General features: G+C 36.0%; 1 protein-coding gene across 5 annotated transcripts in view; it reads right to left on the reverse strand.

Annotated features, from left to right (window-relative positions):
* Positions 1-24,992, reverse strand: part of KLF12 (KLF transcription factor 12) — a 448,314-nt gene that overhangs the window by 136,379 nt on the left and 286,943 nt on the right. For all 5 annotated transcript variants that reach the window (XM_073795297.1, XM_019921168.3, XM_073795298.1 and 2 more), the window contains one exon: positions 17,391-17,937. In XM_073795297.1, the coding sequence (XP_073651398.1) occupies positions 17,391-17,937 (547 nt within the window). The remainder of the gene's footprint in view (positions 1-17,390; positions 17,938-24,992) is intronic.

Raw genomic sequence — 24,992 nt, forward strand, 5'->3', positions numbered from 1 at the left:
ATGAACAGATGAATGGATAAAGAAGATGTGGCACATATAGACAATGGAATATTAGCCATAAAAAGAAAGAAAACTGAGTTATGTGTAGTGAGGTGGATGGACCTCACTACAAATAGTCTGTCATACAGACTGAAGTAATGAAGAAAGAGAAAAACAAACACTGTATGCTAACACATATATATGGAATCTTAAAAAAAATGGTTCTGATGAATAAAGGAATAAAGGATAAAGATGCAGATGTAAAGAATGGACTTGAGGATACGGGGAGGGGGAAGGGTAAGCTGGGACAAAGTGAGAGAGTGGCATGGACGTATATACACTACCAAACGTAAAATCCATAGCTAGTGGGAAGCAGCCGCATTGCACAGGGAGGTCAGTTCAGTGCGTTGTGACCACCTAGAGGGGTGGGATAGGGAGGGTGGGAGGGAGACACAAGAGGGAGGGGATATGGGGATATATGTATACATATAGCTGATTCACTTTGTTATACAGCAGAAACTAATGCACCATTGTAAAGCAATTACACTCCAGTAAAGATGTTAAAAAAAAAAAAAGAAAAAAATTTTTAAAAAAAGGAAGATAAAATAGGAAGAGCCATCTCACATATGACCCAACAGTTGCTCTCACACACTTACTTATAAAATTTGAGTTAAATTATTTACGGCTTTTTTTTTTTTTTTGCGGTACGCAGGCCTCTCACTGTTGTGGCCTCTCCCGTTGCGGAGCACAGGCTCAGCGGCCATGGCTCACGGGCCCAGCCCCTCCGCGGCATGTGGGATCTTCCCGGACAGGGGCACGAACCCGCGTCCCCTGCATCGGCAGGCAGACTCTCAACCACCGCGCCACCAGGGAAGCCCCTACGGCTTTTCTTTGATGCCATTTTTATTTAAGAAATTCCACACACATATATGATAATCACCTATTTATTCTCCCAAAAGATTAAAAAATCTCAACACTCACAGTATATCTTTCAGATCATTAAAAAAAGTAAAATATCCCAGAAAGAGTTGACTCTTTGCATTTTTTCCCCTATTTTGTTTCCCTCTTCCATAGTGTCCTAGTGTATGTAAGTTTTAATGCTTTAACTCTACTCTGTATATATCAATGAACAACCACCAATGCAGTTGTGCTCTATAAAAACCGTATATAATATTATATTCTACAATTTCACATTACGTTTGAGATTTATTTATAGTCTTTTCATTTAAAATTCTGCTAGTCTAAAGTCATTCCATGTATATCTTCTCCCAAACACAAGAAGGACTCAGCCCAGTGAACATTCCCACCTTCCCCAAGTTCTTTTTCATTATAGTCCAAAATTCTGGTTCGTTTCACTGTTAGGAGTTAATTAAACTTTCTCTCTTCATGCAGATATTTATCTATATTTTTAAAACCAGTTCTAAGCTCACCTTCCCTTTCAGGTTCTTTTCTTCTTTCAAAAACATATCCTTTAGTTCTTTCAGCATATTTGTGTGGGTGGTAAATTTAGGCAATATATGTTTGAAATTTTTTTTCATTTTACTGTCAGTTGAATTGACTTTTGTTGAGAATAGAATTGTAGGATCCCTCACTCCGTGCTTTGAAGAGACTACGGGCATTGCTTTCCAGCATTTGTTGTTGTTGACACCCTCTGTCATTCTTTAATTCCTTTGTAGAAAAGCTTTTGAGATTTTCTTTATAACTCATGCTTGACAGTTTCCCTGCTATGTGTCTAGATGTGGATTTATTTTTACTGACTTGTCTATAGTCTAGGATTCATGTCATCCCTTAATTCTCCAAAGTTCTCAGATCTTCCTCTGAATACTGCTTTTTTGAATATCGTATTCTATCTATTCCTATTTTATGGAAGTTGTTTTAGATAAATGTTGGAATACTTTAATTCATGCCCATAACTTTTCTTTTATATTTTTGTCAATTTTTCTTTACTTTGCCTTGTTTTCTGGGTAAAATTCTCAGTACAATCTTTCAATTCATATATTCTTCCACTGAAGAACTTTCTCAACATTGCCAAAACAAGAACCTGGGAACTAGCCTAGATTTATTTTTTCATTCATCCTTGACATCCATTTGGGCAATGAGTTCTGTCCATCAGATGTCCAATTCATACTGCCTCTGCAGCGGCCTTTGGGAATTCTTACCTGGCTTCCCAAAACAGCCTCCTAACTTTTCTCTTTTCCTTCCTTTATTGTCACTATATTCAGTCCTTCATCCACAAATTTGAATATTACCATGTCACTCGCATCTACTTACAAGTCTCTCTCCCTATAGTGTTTGGTAAATACAAACTCTTTAGTTTGGCATACCAGGGCTGTGATGACCAGATCCATGGATACCCCTGGAACCCCATTTCCATTTCTGATAAATGCCCTTCACTTGAACCATACCAACCTATCTACTTGTATAATCTCCCTATCTACCAGGATGCAGTATATGCTCTTTCATATTTCTAGGACGTTGCATCTTTTTCTTCAATTGCCTTTCCTTCCTCATTTATGTGGATAATATAAGTAACACTTTCCTCTGAGAAATGCCCTTCTCCTGAAGTCACAACCGCCCCCTTCCAACTCCCCAGCTTCGTGCTCCTTTATGATATATCACCGTGAGTCTACACTTATCTGTATTACAGCACTCGTCTCACTATAGTTGTCTCCTTCATCCACTTGACTATGCACTTCTTGTGGGCATTGTCTGTGCATTGAACTTGTGGCTGAATCATAAATGTGCATTAATCAAATGAGTAAGTGAACGGAAAGGAATACATGGGATAATTCCTAGGTAAGGCAAAAGTTTAAATAAATAAGAATTAAATATTTTTAAAAAATTTTAATCTGGTAGTTCAAATTTATTTAGTTTTGGTAAAAGAATAAGAAAACAAGAAAGAAAATAAATGGTTTTTATACTCATCATGTTCAGTCAATAATTCATAAATATGAAGACTTTTTCCCCTATTTAAATGGCACAACATGGGAAAAAAATTCAAGAAGTTTATATAATGAGTCAACTAATTTCATTTAGTTTACAAAGTATTAAATACAATAGTTTCTAGGTGGTATCATTTTATAATATGAATATATATACATACATACGTCTCATGTATTTATATCTATATATACATGCTTAAATAAGGTACAGTTCCAAGCTCTTCTTTGAGTGCATTCTAACATGCCCAGATAAGACATGACCACTGCACCCTGTACCTTACAAATAGGCAGAGCCCCTCTAAATAAACCACCCACTGGCTGAGGTATGGAATAAGTAGTGTTAACAAGTAGAGTCTAAGTGTGACAGCTAACTCCTGCCAATTAAGCATAACTCTAGTTTCAGTGTTTACCATAATAAAAAATACAGAGCACGACACTGAAAGATCACTATAAACCGTTCAGTGGCTTACTTAGACCTATGAACTGAAAAAGTTGTAACTTTCCACTTATATCAGATCATGCAAAATTCTACAGGTAAAACTAGTTTAAGTTACAGCTGAAAAAGGGTTTACTTTATAAGTGTGAGGGGCTTATTGTGGTGATTAACATAAAAAATGATCACAACGGGCCAAGGAAGGAAATAAAGGGGCCTGCTAATAAGTTGTCCTACTTGCAAGGTAAATAATGAGGTAGTAAATGGGAGGTATATAGTACCTTGATTACTGTAGATCATACCAATGGGCACAACGATGCCAGGAAGCAAGGGCTCACCAGTTAGTGCCCATTTGTTAGATGAGAAATGGGTCATGTTCCGTGACAACCATGACTCCGAGAATATACTGGAAAATATTTACTTGCTATCACGTATCATGGTACCAATCAGTTTTGGAATGCATACAAGATATTTTACTCTCTGCTAAACTTCATAAAATAGTAAGAGAACTATTGAAACAAAAACATAGAAAAATAGTATATGAGACTCTGAAGAGAAACTGACACAAAAACTGGAAAATGTCAGATCTTACTCTGAAGCTATTCTCTGTAACCAAACACACATTTTATGGAATTTATTTTCCAATTCTAAAGAAGGCATTTTGGAACATCTGCTACATAAGCTAGGATAATTCTAAAGCTGTAATGTTGTCATGATTATTTGCTATTGACTAGTGCTCAGAATTTTACTGAACTCATTAATCTAAGAAAAATAAATATAATTATAACGATACTAATAAATGCTGGCTGTATCTTTATTTTGTAGTTTCCCCTTGTGTTTTTCAGAAAATAACCACTACCAGAGCGAGGCAAGACAGAACAGGCACATCTGTGTTGTATATGTCTGTCTAAGCAATTCCCTGCTCACGAGAGCTCCAGGCAGGAACCAGATATGTCGAAAAATGACACAGATGTCGATCTCTGAAACTCAGTGAACCACACTTTGACAAAATTTCCCTGCACCTAGGAAATGTTAACCTATAGCTCAAGGCTGTTATTTTCAGTGCTGCGAGATGCTGGAGAAAATGGAAGTACATAATATGGTACCATAATGTCAATATTTAGCAACATGGAATTACCTCATGCATTTCATATACATACTTGATTTTATTTATTTCTTTTTTATTTTTTTAAAGTTTAAGAGTGTATAGCATTGTCTTTTTTTTTTAAAAAAATATTTATTTATTTATTTTTGGCTGTGTTGGGTCTTCGTTTCTGTGCGAGGGCTTTCTCTAGTTGTGGCAAGTGGGGGCCACTCTTCATCGCGGTGCACGGGCCTCTCACTATCGCGGCCTCTCTTGTTGCGGAGCATAGGCTCCAGACGCGCAGGCTCAGTAGTTGTGGCTCACGGGCCCAGTTGCTCCGCGGCATGTGGGATCTTCCCAGACCAGGGCTCGAACCCGTGTCCCTTGCATTGGCAGGCAGATTCTCAACCACTGCGCCACCAGGGAAGCCCATACTTGATTTTATATATAGATAATTTCATATGTAATATTTTACACCTTGACAGAAATAAAATGATTTAAAAATACAATGTACCTAATTTGAAAAAATATGAAATGGGGCTATTTAATATTGACAAATTTTCTAGATAACTAAGGCATACCTTTTTAATTAAGGCAAAGTATGGCAAAAGTATTAAAAAGTTGTGATTTTATTCAAGGCTCTATCACTAATAAGCTGTAACCTAATAAGAAGTAGAGGAAGGTACACGAGTCTCAGTTTTCTTATCTGTAAAAGACAAGCAATAAAACCTATACACTGGTTATACTGTAAGACTTAAAGATGATTGATGTATGTAAAGCACAAAGAACATATAAGCATTCAATTAAGGTTAATTATTTAAATAATTTTTAGTAAATACGAGATTTATTACATACTTTGTCTCCTACTTCAAACAGACTGACCATAATTCAGCCTTTCCTTCATTACTAATGGTCATTATTTCAAAAGCACTTATTATGCTGTAATAAAGTATTACCTCCAAGGACTCAAGAGCTGTGTAAGCCTATTTACTGCAATCCCGAAAGACCTTGCTGTGATTTTTCAAGTTCTTATCTTAATAATAATTTTGACACCTCCTTTGTTAGCTGCCACTCTTTTGCCCTAAGTCCACCTACAGATGAAGGGAATTTCCTATTTTGAAAGGGGGGTTGGCAGATGAGAATCTCAGAGGGTTTTGAGCATCTGTAGATTGGTAACGCAAAATCAGTAACTTCTTTTCCTAAGGAAAACTACAGAAAGTGAAATGCTACAGTTTTTGTGGCTATTGGGAATACATAAAAAAATCTATTGAGACAACATTTCAGGGGACATGAGTTATAAAAATAAAAATTGAGAAATATACCTCTCCTATATTTTTCTTTTGCCATTTTTATTCACCATTTCCTCTCTACACACAGCAGGAAGAGTCATATTCACAAAGGATGTAAGAAGTACATCTAAACTAAGAGTTAAAAGGCTTTCTCTTTCAGAGAAGGAGAATCTCAGGTCCTCCCCTATAAGTAATTCATAGTATATATCACGTATGCAATGTATATGTTATACCCTATGCCGTGTGTGTGTGTGTGTGTGTGTGTGTGTGTGTCTGCCTTATAGCCTAAGATTCAGTAAAGCTCCACTATTTTTCATTCTTTACGTACCCTTCATTCTCTGTCCTCATTGTTCGCTCTTTTCCTTGGCTGGAATACTTCTGCCTACTCCAAGTAGCAAAGCCTTATGCTTCTTTAACTTCCACGTCAAATGCTACCTACTTTACCTTCATTATAACATATGACTTCCTCCAGGGTCTAATTCATGTTCTTTGCAGATTTACAACCTAAGTCTCTGGAAGGTTTCTTCTGTTTTAAAGGGCTCTGTGTTTACAGAGGACTGACAGAACATCTACTCCTAACAAAGGCCACACCAGAGATGATTAGGGAGCTCTTGGATTTAGCACAGATGAGACAAAAATGTAATCATGAAATTGACAATTCCTTCTAAATGCAGAAAATTTGAAGCAATTTAGCAAAGCTCTTTTAGATTTGTGCTTGGGTTTGCTTAATATACCTTTAAAATTAGAGATTGGTGGAAAGAAACGAAATCTTTGTTTTATGGCTGCAGCAAACGGGCCCCACCATGGTAAAAATGTCATTATTCTTTCTCACAAAGAGACATTCCGTGCATAGTGCAAATTAAAGTAGCATTTTCCTTCTACTTAAGGTTCCTTAGATGAAACTTATGTTTTTAAAATGCACTGCAAACACCAAAAACTGATTATACTGTTATCAGCTTTTAAATCAAAACAGCTTGCTATCTGGTAAGGACAGGAGAACTGGTCGATTTATTTCATAAAACTTTATGTACAAAGAGACAGTGTCTATGAACTTCATGGAGACAATATAGAGTCTGGAGGGGTAATTTTTATTACAATTTATAGTGGGATTATCCATACTCCACAGTCTTCAGATTTTATTGAGATTTTATGGTACTGTGATGCTGACACAGTTAACTGCAATGGGATAGGAGGTGTAATTTGTTTCACCTTGACTGGGAAATGAAATTGGCATTACTATTACATAAGAAACCTCACAGACTCTATTAATTGCCTGGATCCAATCAAAGCCATTATTTATCCTAGTTTCACAGGCAAACTATTTTACCTGAGAGTAAAACAATAAATAAGAACTGGCTGTAATTTTCATACAGCGATATCTTTTCATTAAGACTGTTCAGGAGCCATAAGAATATGTCTCACCCACAGGGGTTCAACTCCAGAAACCATTAAAACCTAAATCATATCAAGCATCTATAATGTACCACCAAATATTATTCTTCAGTATTAAATGCAATGAAATAAAACAAACTTGGGAAACAGTAGAAACAATACACTCAAAAACACCAGGGAATTACAGATGGCCCACTGACATAAGAGAGTAACAGCTCTGGGAATGATATTCATTCATTCTGCAAACATTTCTTGTTCATTGTGTGCCAGACACTGGACAAAGCAGTAAGGCCACGATATAGATATCATTATAATAAAATTTTATATTATATATAATATATTTGAGCCACATATATTGAGCCAAGAGAATATATTTTACATATATGTATATCTATGTGTATGTGTATGTATGGCATAAATTGTAATACAATTTGGTATGTGTCTTTCTAGAAAAGAAGGCATCTGAACCAGGTCTTTTTCCAGAGAAAGAAAAGGCTGTCCAAGAAAAGGAAACTACATGGATAAAGGGAGAGTTGTCCTCATGAAAAGCCATGGAAATGGTGGCTGAGACATGAGACATATTCAGTGGAATGGCAACAGTCTGGCGGGGAGGGGTGCTGGGATCCACGCTGTGAGGATATGAGAACCCTGCTGGTTTCCACTTTATGTTGTTGCTTCTTCTACTTCACCATACAGGGGAAGGTTCCTTTTATGTTTAGGGTTTAGGACTAGAGAGCAGCACTGGCCATGGCATTCTAACTGAGCACCTCATATAAAACACTGCACCTACATTAATTAATTCATTTGTTCATTCACTAAGTATTTATTGAACATTTACTAGTGTCAGGCACAATGCAATGTGTTGAAAAAATTGTAGCTAATGAGGCCCAGATGGATTTTGGGAGATGTCAGCCTATTTCATCCTTTGAGTGAGGATTTATAATAATATATACTGCATTATATAAGCAACTACAGTTTTTGTCAACAGAAAAGTTTATTCTTATTGTAGGTCATCCCAGTCCCACTAGATCTTTCTCGCACTAAGAATCTGAGAAAACCATGCATGGGAATATCTTTCGAATTCTACTCCGTTTCTACTGAGCTTTTCCTAAGTCCCTAGCTATTGAGAAGGCGGTTCTCTGATGAATTCTCCAAGGGCTACTCCCAGTTATCAGTTTCACCAAATTCTCCTATTTTCTGTCTTCCTGCAGTCCTGCTGTCCCAGACATAACTCTCTTTTTATTTTTTCTCTGTGACATTCAATAAAACTTAATAGTTCACAAGTCGGCATATATGTGCGTCCACTAACCCAACAAACACAATCCATAGTTACAAAAACAAACTAAGCAAAGATACATAGAAAGTAGCATTTCATTTCTACTAAACAGAAGTCACATACAAATGTGCAGGATGGGAAGTAGGGCAAGTGAGTAGAAGGGATGCTTCTTAAAAAAGGAGATAAGTTAGGTTTCGAATTCATGTTCGAGTTTCACTTTAAAAGAGCATGTTCACTGAACTCCCTGACAACCCTAAACCAGCTGGGAAAACCCAAGAGCAATCATAGAAGAAATAACTTGATTCCATAGAGTTCCTCCAACTCTTTCCGTTCACAATATTTTAAAATCCCACCACTAGATGGCAGTACAAAGGCTATCATTTTCAATATAGGTTGCTTAGTTCCATAATACATCACTTCTGGGATAGGTGATTTGGTTACATATAGAAGAGAAATAAGAATCAAGCTTCAAGAAAAGGTAGAATGGTGAAGGGTAGAGGGAGATGGAGAAGGACACCTGGGAGAAGAAAGAAGACAGAAAGGGAGGGGAGATGGGAGAGTGAGAGGGTAGAGAAAAGAAGGTGGAATCAAGAAGGGTATTCGAGAGGGAGATGGAAAAAAAGAGAAAGGAAGAGGGGAAAAAATCTGAATTAAAGGTGACGGAACTCCATGTAGTGTCGTTCAAACTTCTGAGACAGGAACTACAGTAAGAAATACGTATTTCAATATGACTCAGTACACAGACAGTATACAGACACACACAGTACTGCACTTGCATGTATGGAAGTAAAAGTTTCATGATATAATACTTATTTGGGTGATACTCTCATATTTCTTAATCAATTCCATCCTATTTAATTTCTTTAAAATGCTGATTATAAGCCAATAAACTGATTTCAAGATTTATCAACAGGAAAACGACTCACAGTGTGAACAGTATCATTTTAGTGTATTGTACACTAAAAAGCAGGCTTTTGAGAGAAGTTATTTTAAAAATCGCCATAGTGACATTTCTGGCCATATAACTGGTCCATAAGACATTTGTTGATAAAATGAAGAAAAACGATGGTGAAGACGCCTGGTCATGAAAAACACATACAACTGGCCAATGATCAAAGCAGCATTTCCCCCACATGAAGGTGGCTGGAGGAAAGATGGAGTACGTAATGATAACTCTGTAAATTGGTAGCTCTTCTTTTATTTATTAGACAGAAAGACAAATATCAATTTGTTCTTTTCTAAAGAACACAAAGTGGAAGAACAGTTAATCAAATTCTCCATTAACAATGGAGAACGGGCAGAGAGAAGGGGCTGAGAAAATAGTAACAGAGCTTGGAATAGAAAAAGAATTATTGTTGAGGGAGTGAGAAAAAATCGGGAGACAGAAACCACAGCCAGAGGGTTATAAATAATTAAAAAGCCAATTTAAAACAGTGCTGGCAAGGATTCTAAGACCAAGTTTCCCTTTTGGATCTTATATTCTTCCTTCTTTCATTTGTTCTTTCCAGGTCTTAAGAGTCACTAGGTAAAATGCCCATTTGCAAAAAATAACTATATCTATATAGATATATCCAGATAAGGATAGATATCTATATCTCTCCATATATAGATATATCCATCCAATACCCAAAGGTTTCTTGAAATGAGTATATAAGTCCAAACATCATCAAAAGAATCCTATAAATATCTGCAATCTGATATGTAAAATAAGAATTTCCTTGCAGCATAACAGCACCTGTACTATTTGAAATTAGAAGCTTTATATTTAAATAGAACATGACTTCAGGAAAGAAAGAACTTGTTCTTAAAAAAGGAAACTATAGAGGAAAGGAAAGATATTATATTTCAAGATCCAGTATGTTAATGTTCAGTGTGTTAAATATTATCAGAGAAAACTTTTCAGGTGTGGTGAAAAATGAATATAGAGACCAACCTTAAACTAAATACTAGTAATATATCACATTTAAGCATCTATCTATTTAAATATAAATTAGACCACTTTATCATAGGAGGCACTTGACCTAACAAATTAAAATGGTGTGCTAGGTATCACTTTATAACAGAATGGACACAAATTCCACTTTGGTAACCCCTTGCTTTAGCTACTTTATCTATTGAATGGGTTTGTCTCCTGTCTATTATCTTTGCTTCCTTACATAATATCTATGTCTGAATGAAGTATCACCTCTCTCTTAATGTGGATCCCCTCTGCAGGCCATACTTTTTTCTCTTCTTTTCCCCTTTGTAATTTTATTTACTCTTTAACTGCGCGGCGGAAAAGCCAAACTCATTCCTTGACATTTTACAGTTTACATTTACAGTTTTCTCTTTTCTGCTAATTCTCTTAGAACAGAACATACAATTTCTGTCTCCTCTCTCAAGACAGTTATTATCATCAAATTTTAGACCCAACCCAGTCTATGCCAGATAAAACAGAGGAGTCGACAGATTGTGGGTATTTCAGATAAACAAGAGCATAAGAAGCCATTTTTTTGATGGAATCCATTCAACTTCCTATGGATGCCCAGAAGTGAAAAAATACAGATAAGTTTCTACTCCTTGTTGAAAGTCAGGTAAAAACAAACAACAAATGACGAACGTTATCTATATAAAATATTCTGACCTCCTATTTAAAATTCAGTTTTTCATAAATATTGGCTGCCTTTCTATTTGACATGTTCCTGTCTTACAATGACAGTAATAAAACACTCAAGTCCTATCAAAGTCTAAATTCAAGAATAATAAGCCCAAAGTCAGCAACTATCCAGTCCTGCTTCCCAATAAGCAACATTAAAAAGTTAACAATAAAAGATTGAGTAACTAGATGGTTTGTCAATAGACATTAAATTCAGATTTAAAATAGGAATCTCTATCTAGTAGTTATCATACTTAATTAAGCATAAGTAGAAGAATACATTTACCAAAGGAAGCTGTGGTAGTTCAATCACTCAAGAAGCCAAGACAACCATATACATGAGCATAAGTCAGCTGCCCTGGACTATTCTGGTCCTATGGACAGATGACACCAGGACTCCATTGAATGGTGAACTAAAAGAGGACAGTCATGTGTAAGGTAGACAGGAGAAGCAAGTCTGTGACAAAATGAACCTGGACCTGAAAAAAGATACCACAAACATCAACGTTGGGAAAGCTGACAGCAGAAGAAAACTGGCGACACAAGGAGATCTGAAATGCAGAGTTTCATGGGAGCAAAACTCCAGCTGCATTAGACGGTCAGGAGCTACAGTCACAACCTCCAACCAGCTCTGCAGCAATCACTGCAATGACCAGATTTCCCTTCACAAGTATAAATGGCCTAGGACTAAAAATACACTTGTGGCTTCTTTCTGTGGGCTGCTGAGAAAAGCAAAAGCCTATAGGAAGAAATGGGGTTTGAGTATTTCAGATTTGCTCGCAGCCACGGCCCTCTGAAATTCCTGAACCAGTGCTATGGGAAAAAGGTGTAGTTTTGGAGGATTCCTCACTTCATCCGCAAATAATATAAAAACAACACGCTTTTATTAAAGGAGATGACGAAAGAAGTGACATGCTCAAATGGCTGCTGGCTTCTTAACAGCAGTAACAACATGCTCTAGTCAGACATCTGGAGGAAAAAGTACTTTAAACTCAAGGATTTTATCCTATAAATATATGGGCAGGAATAATGCACTTAGGACCCATAATGAGTTATTTTTCAAGTATGACACCATTATAATAAAAAGTCTTGATGCAAGAAACATGTTTTGTAAAACTTCTGGTAGGCTGGGCTGCCAGGGTTGCATTTTCAGGAAAAACAAAGTGGCTGCATAGGAAACGAGCTGAGCTTTTTCCGCTGGGCAATCTCCTTTTTACAGTCACGGGGACATCCGGTGGGTTTGGGTGGCTAAGGAGAAGACAATATGGGGAAAGGGGGAGAAGACAGACCAACAGACCATCTATATAACGTAGTAAAGAAGGATGCAATAGTGGTCAGGGAAGAAAATTGGGCAACAGTGAAATACCCAGCTGGCTTTTCAGTTCTGGCTGTTTCAAAGCCACCGGTCAATCACACCTTGGCTCGAGCCGCATTCCTGGGCATCAAGGTGATATTACCTATTCCTTTAGCTACATGGCGAAAGGACTAGCTCACATATGGGAGGGAGAAAGTAAATCCTTTTTTGTTTTTTTTTTTTTTTAGCTCTTTAGTTGGACGGTCACAGACTGGTTACGGCCTTGCTCTTTAAGTGTTCTGCGTTTCTGAAATGTAATATCTATTAATATTCAATTATAAAAATGTCTTTAAACAACAGATTATTTGGGGGTTACCTTTTTCTTTTAATTATTCTGTACGTTCCAGTATGTGGTGAATGAGAAATGTTTGATCTTATATTCATATTAATGCTGGTATCGTTTTTATAATTCTCAGTGGAACCCACATTTTGCTGAACTTCTGTTTGCTTTTCATTGTCAATCCTAGATCATTATCTGCTGTTTTTTGCATTTTCTTTCCTTTTCCATTATGTATCTTTTTTCCTAAAACTTGTGTCAATCTAATAAATTGACTTTAGAATTTGGGTTAATTACTGCAAGATGCAGGTTACTTCCACAAAATTATATAAGCAACTAACGTGCAATTAACAATTTTGCTTCTGTAATTCTTCCCTCTCTAGAATTACCCATTTTCAACTGTCTACTGGATTATTCTTGACAGAATACAAATATGCTATACTTTCTGCCTCTTTTAAAATTCCTCCCTTGAGAGCTTAAATGCCTCTCCAGCTATCATGCCATTTCTCCAAAACTCTTCCAGCAAAACTACTCCAAAGAGTTGTCTGGACTTTGTCACCCCTGTCTCACCTCCCGTCTGAACATGAACTCACTTTAGTCTGCCCTTTGTCCCCACCACTCCACTGACCCAGTGTCACCAGTAAACTCCATCCTCCCGAAATGCTCCATTCTTAGTCCTTATTTTATTTGGCCCCTTAGAAGCTTTTGATACATTTGATGAGTCCCTCGGTAAAACGTTCTCTTCACTTGCATTCTTTTACACACTCTTTCCCTCACCTTAGTAGTGGATCAAAAGGAAGGAAGGAAGAGAGAACCATAAAAGTGCCTACTTCTCCATCAAGGCAGTAACAAACCAATCACTTTGCTTGTGATTTGTTTTTTGACCTTCTATGCTTCCTGTTGCTAAATATCTGTAAAAACTAATGAAAATCTCCTGGGAAATCTACCAAAAACTTCCCCAGGCTGAACTGAAATTCCTTTACAAGGTCAAATAATTCCTTTAGGGTCTTGTTTATAAATAATAGGTCTCAGGTTCCGTGGAGAGCCTTCTACCCCTCAGCACTATCACTTCCAGGGGCTAACTGCTACTTTGTCCTGTATCAAGCAGAAAAATGTCTTCCTCTGGAGAACTGCTCTGACAGCATCCCTCTAATGGCTCTAGTCTACACTGTGTTTACTGTGCCTTCCAGAACATCATGTCATTTTCCTTCATATCACAGATTACATTCAAGACCCAACTGAGATCTGTTGGTGCCCTGGGCTAGCTGACAACTTGCCATTCCTCTAGACCATATTCCATAGATACTGGATAGGCTGGAGTCCTCTCCTCATTAGAATGCTTTTTCACATCCAAGCATACCGTGCGGAACTTCCAGCCCACCACACTCCCAAGCCCCGAACACCCACTTCTGAGCATAACAGCAAAAACATTTTTTCCAACCACATATAACACCCTGTATGAAAATACTTTTGTCATATACAACTTTCTCTCTCTGCAGTTATAATTAAACTCTTTGCCCTAGGCACATCCATGGCTGGTCTACATTTTAACCCAACTCTGTCCACAGTTATCAGTTAATTGTACGATTTTTCTTTTTGATGTCAAAATCTCCCAGTAGACTACAAGCACTCAGATAGAAACAGCATCTGTTTTGCTCAACACTATGTCTCTGGTGCCAATAAAATGCCTGATCCATAAGAGATGCTCAATAAATACTTGAATGGACAAATGACTCAATTCATGGTATTTTAGATACAGATGTATTCATTCACGGTCCCTTGTGTAGTGTGATGTAAGGTAATCTATTTCTCTACCACAGACCAGATATGTTATACCAACTTTAAAGGTAATCAGCTAGTACAATCACCTACATTTATAAGAGTTAGTTTTATATTTTTATTAGTAGCATTTTGAAAAACCAACTCCCCTATTGTATTTTCTTTTGCTCATCCATACCAGATATACAAGTCCTATTTGAGAATGGAAATAGGGCTCCCTTTATCACCCAGCCATTTCATTGCTGGCCCAGTGCCCAGTGCATATGTGCAAAATACAGACATGAGGAATCACTGAAATGCCCTTTCCTTTATTCATTCTGTGAGGTAGGCAGACCTCCTCCATTAGAGAATTTTACCATCATCTAATTAATAAATTAAACAATAAAAAAACTTATAAAATGTGTAGCAATATTTGTAGAATGTGGGGATTATAAAAACTTAATAGAAACTAATAAACATAGAAAGTATGGGATTTTCCAGACAATTTCTCATCCTAAACACTCATCCCTTATAATTTGTTGTAACCACTTTGAGAAGCATTTCTATACCAACTTCTTGGAAACAGTTTTTCACTTTTAAATTCAAAAAGTCTTTTTTCCTCCAACTTTCTGTTTTTATAAGACAGAGAAAGAATTTCTGAACATTATTGCTTCAGGTATTTTTTTGGGGGGGTATAATAATGATAAATAACTGCAAACATTTATTGACAGTTGATCAGTGCTAGACATTTACACATAAGCTCTTACTTTAATCTTGAAAGATACATACGTTTATTCCCATTTTATCACCGAAGAAAATGAAGATTAGTGAAATTAAATAACTTTGCCCAGTTACTGCCCAGTCCAAAGCTGGAAGTGAGGGAACTAGGATGCTAACCCATACAACCTTGATCCCAAATCTCATGCTGTTAACATCCACATTATAGTTTAGTGTGTTTATGGTTATATAAATGTTTACTCTTGATGTGAGGAGACTACTGAATAGAAAACACTGCATGAAACTAACAAATATACTCATGTAGAGAACAAATTACAGCATGAGTCTTACTTAACACAGTTCTTCTGCAAAGATAAATTTTCCAGAAAATTAAATCTTGGCAGTAAACGTTAAATAAAAGTAATCTCTCCCATCAAATAATGGCAAATAAAAGAGATATCTCTTTTGTTTCCTTCATTAGAGCATGGAAATTGTAAAAGCAGGTCATGAACAGTGTTAAGATCCTTATCAATCACCTTCACAATAAAAGCAATATTTTTCATAAGTGTTATTGTAAAAAGATTGGGTTCTATGGTGTACACATATATAATGTAATACGCAAGGTTATAATTTTTCAAGTTGTTAATTCCTAATTCTTAAAAAATTTAAAGCACATCTGTAAATTATAAAAGAAAATAAATACCTAATGTGGCCTTTAGTTATGTTATTATTATTTGAATCAATTAGCTCACTTGGATCAGAAGTATTAGTAATATCAAAGAAGGTTCGACTCAAGAAAAATCTATGTAAAGACTCACTTCTTCCTCTTTTTCTTCTACCTGCTCACAAAGATGGTGGTGGGACTACTTCCTGGCCTTTGCCCATAAAAGCACCAAAAAAAAAAAGAAAAAAAAAGAAAAAATAGGTTGTCAGGTAAGCAGAGCGTCTGGATCTCAAGTTTGCAGTTTAAACCTCTGATTGCTGTAAAGCACAAGATTTTTCAGGTGGTAAAACTGGGAAGATGAAACTTGCCATGTGCTATGAAGAAACCACTGCAGATAAAATAGTAACTTGCAAAAGATGAATGCACGATTCTGTAATGTATGTTTGCAAAAAGTTCTCCAAGTTCATGACCAAATGTTATTCCTATGCACTGAATCCCACCTTATACAAGAACCAAAACAACTATGTTTACTAGTATTTTACACGAAGGCAGTGTTTTATGTATTCACCCATCATATTTTAATTATGGACCTCGGAAGTAATATGGTATCAAAGCAAAAAGTAATGCAATCTAAGTCTTAATCCATCGTCATTTCTAGGCTCTGAAGACAAAATACACACATGAGTTGATGATTATAGGCATTTTACATCTCTATAGAAGGGTGACTTATTTTTTTAGATTCATAGAAAGAGAAGAAAAATCAACACCATGATATTATTACAATTCCTTCTATTTAAAAATGAAACAAAAAGAACTTAGAAGAAGAAAAATAACTTCATGATCAGTTAACTATCATATATAGTTAACTTGGTATTATTACATACAGTCATGTAACAAAGTATCTTTCTGCCTTCTAACCCCCAGAAGGAAATATTAATACTGCATTTTGAATTATTTCTATCGTATGGAGGCTTCCTGCTATTTAAAATAAAAACTTAGACTTGTATGAAGATAAGAACTCAAGCTACATAACACATTTGTAGCCAAACACCTAACTTTAGAATTACTTTAATGGCGACTTAATTTACAAGTTACTCAAAAGTGAATGATCAGGTTCCAACCACTGGAACTTCATGGAATTTTATATTATTGCCAGACAAGTAAGTTCCAGCCTGAACAACTGAAAGAAGAAACACCCTGACACACTTTGTAAAAATTTCACAGTGGTTAACCTCTACGAGGGATTTACACATTTACATCTCACAAGCAGTTACGCTGACTATAGATTGAACTTTCTATTTGAGCGCTTGAAGGTAAAAATATTTTGCAAATTTAGGTATTTGAATTCTGACATTAAATGACTTGATATATAGAAATATGGACTAAGTAATACTGAAGCATATACCTATATAAATATGAGGTTAGCTTCTACTAAACTGTGCTCTACTCAGCAGTGGATCAGCTGGCTCCTGTGTCGTTCTGCACAGAACTTCCTTGGATGTAGTGTGTTTGCCTATGACTTGGGGTCCGCTCACTGAATAAATGAAGAGTTACTGCTGAAATAAATCAAGGCTTGCTTGTGTCTCTTACCTTTGCCATGGCTTCTCCCATCCTCCAAAAGTGGTACGACGATAGTGTTGTTCACATTTCCAGGTGACCGCACAGCTGTGTAGACGACAGGCACCGACTGGACCACCACGGGGATGCGGTGAACGTGACTCAGTTTGTTAGACTGTAAATTCATGGGACTTGAAGGCGGAACGGGATGGATAATGTGCAAAAACTGCTGGCCTCCCACACCAGAGGCAGAGGCAACAAGGGGCCCTGGAGTTAATACCGTTGACGAAGATGATGCTGAAGATACTGATGTTATAACAGTTGGGGATGAGGCTGGACGACTAGAAGACGACGAAGAGGTTGAAGTTGAAGAAGGGGAGGAGGCGGACGCTGTCATGGAAACGGGGGAGGAGGAAACGGCTGTGGGGGATGTCCTGGCTTTGTTGATGGACAAGTCCACTGGCTCAGTTTGTGTCTGGAAGTGATCTACGCATAACGGGTCCTCCGGGGGTTCCCCTTTCACATTATTTAGCAACAGGGGAACAGCTTCCATATCGGGGTAGTTGTGGACGTTTGGAGACTGTGGGGAGAAAAATAGAGGTATGATTGATGACTTGAATGTTTTTTAATTTTTCTCTTATTGCTACAGAACATTAATTCGCTCTCCAAATATCTGAAGAACCGCTCGGACAGGCGTCATAATTAAAGTGGAGAGTACAAAAGCACAACAGAGTAAGACGATTGGGAGGGCGACAGACATCATTGTCAAAATCCAGGGAAATACACTAAAACAGGGCATAAAATTCTCCAACTTCCCACACCCGTTTGCTAAATTATTGAATACAAGCCATTTCTAATAACTGGATTATAACTGAGCTCATAGCAATGAAAAAGTTTTTCTCAAAATAATATACAGAAATACTACAACAGGTATTTTTAGGAAATAATTTTAGGAAAAGCTTATTCTGTAAATCTTAAGTTGCCTATGCTTGTGCTGTGTAATTTAAGACAATGATAATAATTTCGTCCAAGTTTGTATTCATGCTTTCAAGTTTTAATGAGCAAAATTTAATAATAAATAATAATAAAGAATCCAAGATTCCACCGAGACTAATGCGCTCAGTGTGTTATTACTGAGCATGAATATAATTTAATTTTATACCTATTCACTCATAAATTCAAGAAATAGTTACTAAATGTCTATTTCCAAGGCCTAAAATGGCCCCCAAATTAGCAGGTGTCCGTCTAGCCTTAACAGAGAGTTAGACTACAAAAGATTATTTTTGGTTATATCTAATTTGACCAGGCTAACGTAGACATTATTGTTCTAGTATATGAAGACCCAAACCTTTTTTTTTTTCAGCTTCACTATGGTATGAGAACAACAATGCCTAAAATTATATTAATTTGGTTCATTTCATTCTTTGTTTAATAAAAGATTTTGGTTTGCTAGTCCCCTCAAAGCTTGAGCATACACTTAAAGGAACAAAACATGCTTCTTCAAATCTTTCTTTATAGAATATAAATTATAGCTCCATTCAGGAAATACAATAGTGCAAGGGCATTTTATTTAGCAACAATGAGAAAAGAAAGAAGATAAGCTAAACAATGGTACCAGATCAATAAACAGGAAAATGGGTTGATGTTTTATTGGTTTTTTTTTTTTTTGCTTCTAAGCTAACATGGTTACTTACCCACCAAAAGAAAAGAATTAGAAAATATCAAAATGAAGCATCCAAATATCTACTGCATAAAATTCTAAATGACAAGATCTCATTTCATGTGCTGAAATTGAGAAATAAGAATTTAAATATTCTCAGATATTAAGAAACAAAAGAAAAGAAACACCATAAACGGAGCAACTTTTATAAAAAGCTATTAGCATTATCTACTCTTCTAACTAGAACACGATTTCAATTCGCACACAGTATTATCATTTAATTTCTCTGTAGAACAATGTAGGATGTTTCTTATTAGTATGTCATACCCATATAGAAATTCTTTGTTGAGGCTGCTTTCATAAAATATCCCAGTTGGTTTGTCATTAACATTATAAAATATGTCATTAAGCACAAATTATCAAACATAGTTTGCTTTCAAATATAGCCTTGATTAACTTCTCTCCAAAATTCTAATTTTGGAAATAGTGACTATTTCCATCACGAATTTTTTTCTTCCTAATTACACTTAGACACAAGGTTCTAACATAGGTTTATAAACCAAAGGCTGAGGTGCAAACATTTCATAAAGTAAATGGAAGAGTGCTTTCGTAGACTACGACAGTACAGGAGGTAAACATGGAGCTTATCTGTAAACAGATGGTTTCTGAGGCATCAAGCTTCACTGAGATTTGCAAACTGCTTTAGACTTCTGTAGATTATGAACACGAGTCCATACTTTGTAGGTATCTGCTTCATCCCTCACTAAAAAAAATTTTACTCCTTAAGCTGTTTTACAACAATAGAGGAAGAGCACTCCTCTTGTAATTCTGCTGTATATACAAGAAAGCTAGGAAGACCCAATACTAAGAGCCCCTAGGTGCTTTCAAATACTTGAGAACTACATAGCTTTTGCACGAGCTCAAACCAAAATACAGAAAATGCTCATAAAAATTAGGAAGAATCAACCAAACCTTTGGACAACAGACATATCTTATTTGGGAGCGTTAGACATGTTATGCATGAATTTATAAGTGTAAACATCACAGAGGCACATGCTGGTTCCTATTTCACAGGTAGCAGTTGAAATGCAACCAGCATATCCAAAAACAATGCCTCATCAGTCTAAGGAGGACAAAACCCTGATCATACCATTCATCCGTTTACACTATTGACATAATATATTCTCATAGCCCATACCAATCACTTCTACTGTGATAATGTGGCCAGTAAACCATCCATAATTCCAGCTTCAAGCTGCACGTACGTACACGTAAGACCAGCAATACTGCATAAATATGTTTCCCAAACAGTTGAGGTATATGCTTCCTCCTCCTTTTAGGAAAAAGAAAAGACCTGAAAGGCTTGATCCTGAAATCATGATTAGAATTCATTTCTTGGCTTTTGGACAGTGGAAAATGGAAACACATTGGTTCCGAGATATGAATCCATAAACGTGTAGCAATGGGAGAGCAGCCAAGAGACAGAAGGAAAGCTGGGGAAACCACGGGAAAACACCAAACAAGCAGCACTTACAGCAGTTAGAAACTAAATAAAAGGACTACACAGATTTGAGAAAGTGAGAAAAGATATGGCTATGTTACCAGGAAACAGCCTCTAAGAGGCAGGGACACTGAAAAGACCAGATATCACAAAGAAAAGTTTTATGCACAGTTAGGACAAGAAAATTTTGTAAAAAGGAACAAAGAAAGGATTTCATACTAAAATTCTGCCCTTGGTCGCTAACTACTCAATTCTTGATACAACACTGATGGGCGACTCACAGCAGCATCCTCTAAGCACTGCTGTTGTTTTGTTGTTTGTTTGTTTTAAATAAAAGCCCATCAAGATTTTTGCCTGGGAGCAGTGACTTTAGCTGAATTTTTGCTGTTGATGACCCTCGGGTGGAAAAGATGATCAAACACTTAAACTATATTTAATAGTATCAACAGAAACAGAATTCCTTCTAAGGATGTGAAGATTGAAGGGCACGCTGCATTTCTGTCAAAGAGAATGAGCGTAATTAATTTCACTTTCCAAGAGATGATATAATATTTCTTGGAGGGGGTCCACAATAAAGTAATTTTTCAGCCTTTCATACATACCTTAAGAAATAAATGCATAAACACACAGAAGTCTGACAAGGTAAATGTAACAATATACTTCATTAAAAAAAGGTGTGTGAAAAACATAAAGATAAATATAAATAGGATTATACTGCTGCATAATAATATTTCTTCAAAAGTCTGAAGGCCAGTTTGATTCAAAATAATCCACTCAATAAAATATAATGCACAATATTCTAGTGAACATATTCCCTTCAGTGATCTGGGGATTACGTGTCAGCTGTTCTAATGAGATCATCTTTTTCCTGAATAAACGTTTTAAAATGTAACTTCAGCTTTAGGCATTTTGCTGAATAAATGCAAAAATGTATCTAAAACTTTCTCTGTGTGAGTACTCAGAGTACCTGATGTGTTTCCTACAGTCAGCCGTTGCCATCAGCTGAATCTTATTACAGTCCTCAAGTGAATATGGGTTTTTAAGGCTTGTCATGTATTTTGATCACCTGGCAACCTTAAAAGGAGAAAAAATATATATGAACACCACCTCATCTTTGGAAAGCCCTCCAGAGACTCTTACGTTCGGTTGAGGACCACTTGGGTAATATTCTGCTAAATGTTATCCAAGATTTATAAGCTGTTTCATCTTTAATGGCATCAGGGATTGTCAGAGAACTAACATAATATTTATGCATATACACACGTGCACACACAAACACACACACAAACACACACACAAAAAGGATGTGCCTAACTATCTATCCATCCTTCCATCCCTCCATTCATCTATTCATCCAGCCAGCCAGGGAGCCAGCAGGTCTGCAAGCAGCATTTAAAGCATAAAAAGATTATGTTTAATTTTATCTTTCCAACTTTATAAAAGTTTTTTGAGAAATCATTTCGGCAGCGTTTAGAAGATTGTAGAGTGACTTGCCTACTGTTACAAAGCTCATGGCTTCACAGTTATAAGAATCCGTGCTTTATAGCCTATTATGTGGTTATTAGAGACAGAAAATTTGATTTGGACACAAAAGACTTGAATTCATGACCTGCCCTGTTACTTATTAGCTGTACAGTCATGGTATCATCATGAAAATTCTCTAGGTCTGCGTTTACCCACCTATAAAAGAGTAATATTAATTCCAAACCCACACAACTGCTGTAAAGATTGAATTTAGGACATTGAGTGCTTTTAAGTAATACTGAGAATTGTGGGACAGAAGTAAATGAGATTCCCCTTTTAGAACTAAAATTCCAAACAGAACCTGATCTATTACTATAGCTCCGTGAACTCAGCATAAGATATATTCTGAGGCAGGATTGCATAATACAGCCACCGTAGAGGGGCAGTGTTTGCTAAACAACCGAACAGATATATGTTACAAAAGTAAGCTGAACATGTAGAAATATTGTAAGCATTTTCAGGTTCCACATAAAATTTTAAACAAACACATCTTCTCTTAAAATGCACAAGGACAGTCATTTGACATTATTCAAATTTTTTTTGCTCTATTTTTTTTTTTTAGCTTAATTAGATTGGCCCACAGGATGAGCATGTAATAGTTGATGGAATACATTTTAATTGACTGGTCTGATTTGTTAATTCCACTATATAAATATCGCCTATCAATCCACAGTTCAGTTTGTATCCATTATGACAATAATACATAAATATATTAAAATAATTGTTTTGGGATGTTCGCTATTCTTCAACAGTCTTATCATGAGATGAAATAGTAGAGCTTTATTTGTTTCTTGTGTCTCGGTAGAAATTTAGTTTGTGTAAGTTTCACTGACTTGGTGAGTAGTTGAATGTGCACTTTCTACGGGAGGTGCTTAAAGAAACTTACTGTGCACTTCATGTAAAAAAGGGAATAAACTATGACTCCATATCCTGTTATCACTGAGCTTTTGTTATACTGCATTATTTTAAATGCAAATACACTTTATTTAAAGAGTAGAATTCCTCTTTGTACATGAAATGCACAATAGGTACATGTCTTAGTTTTCCACATTAGTAAATGAAAATTTAAAAATATGAGCATCATGGTTCAAGCAAGCAACCTGCTCAACTCTGACAGGTCATTTTTGCTCGAAGTGTGAAAGGCACCAAACATCAATTTGTGAAGAAACAAGTACTTCGCTTTCCTCTCTATTGCGTTATTTTACTAAAAAGGAAGGCCTTTTCTCAAAGACAAATTTTTCAAAATTTGTCTCGCATGGGCCCTGATGGTCATCGTTCACCTTTCTTTCAAGCCTAGTGATTTTTCTTCTTTATTCTTCATGGTAAGAGCAAACTCTTAACTACAGTTGCTGTACAAGTGTGAATCTGTAAACCTGACCAAGAAAAAATTAAAGCAAAGTATACTCAAAAAAGGAAAAACAAATTGTAATTTTTCTAAAAGTACAGATGAGAGAATAAAAGGCAACAAGAAGAAATAGCCTACGTTTACAATCTGGAACTTGGTTTCAAAAGTACTGAATGAGTTAAAGAGGAAGATTTTCAATGAATATTTAATTCAGCTGCTTTATCTCAATCTCTCAAGTGCTGGTTTAAGAAATGATTGATTCCTTAAGAAAATTCAGAACATATGCATAACATAATGGACTCTTTGTGCCTTACATTTATGTTTTTAGGCTTTCACAAATTGAAAATGCCAGCCTTCTAAAAGGATTCAATACAGGCATTTAAATTTATCCTAAATTTTCCTTATTTCCTAGTTATTATACTTTTCCATGACCTATTATTTATTTCCCAGGGCTTTCATGAATCATATTATTTACCCAAAGCAATCAGAATTTATGTTAACAGTTGACTGCACATCTGAAATTCTGGTTTGGCACTTATGTGTTGTAAAGTTAGGGTCATACCTGAGGTGGGGAGGATTCTCCTACAGGGTGGTAGAGGACAGAGGCATTTCTATTTGTGCATTTAAAAAATTAATAGCAGACATTCCTAACCAACGAAAAGACTCACAAACTTGTTTGAACATGAATATAATGTGTTACATGTAAATTACTATTGTGTTCTACCACATAACATAATCATTGAAGACTGAAACGCATTTGTTAGATGAGAATATTTGTGCTCAAGATATTAAGCCACTTAAATCCCATTTACCTGGTCAAATGAGATAACGAAATAGTGTCACAACAATAAATGTCCAAAAAGGAAGTATAAGAAGGTAGTTTTGTTCCTATTTTCCTATAATTACTGTCAAACTGAACTTCACAAAAGCATGCAAATACGTCTTAAAAATAAATTTTGTGAATCCAACTATATGACATTTTGGAAAAGGCAAAACTATAGAGACAGTAAAAAGATCAGTAGTTGCCAGGGGCTTGGGGGAAGGGAGGGGAGGGATGAAAAAGAGAGGCACAGGGGATTTTTAGGGCAGTGAAACTCTTCTGTATGTGACTGCAATGGTGGTTACATGTCACTATGCATTTATCAAAACCCACAGAAGTGTACAACACAAAGAATGAACCTTAATGTAAACTATGATGTATCAATATAGGTTCATTAAATCATTAAATCTAACAGAGTATTACACTAATGCAAGACTTTAATAATAGGGGAGACTGCGAAGGGGGGGTAGGGTGGGTATATGGAATTCTTAAGTACAATCTGCCGAGTTATTCTGAAAGTATAAATTTCTACTGAAAAAGTAAAGTCCCCTAATGATTTTAAATTAACTTGAATGTAATATTAATGCTACTGATAAGATTCAATTTTATCTATTATTTTGTTTATAATTCTTTGCAAAATTCATAAACCAAAACCATCATCATAACACTTGCAATTTTTTTTAAAAAGAGGTAACTGTTATAGACTTATCTTGACTACATCATGGTTAAATTTCTTCTTCTTTTGGTTTTAAATTGGTATTATTATTCAGTGACTGATGTAAGAT

The sequence above is a fragment of the Tursiops truncatus genome, chromosome 18, assembly GCF_011762595.2.
Source record: "Tursiops truncatus isolate mTurTru1 chromosome 18, mTurTru1.mat.Y, whole genome shotgun sequence".
Classification (NCBI taxonomy): Eukaryota; Metazoa; Chordata; class Mammalia; order Artiodactyla; family Delphinidae; genus Tursiops; species Tursiops truncatus.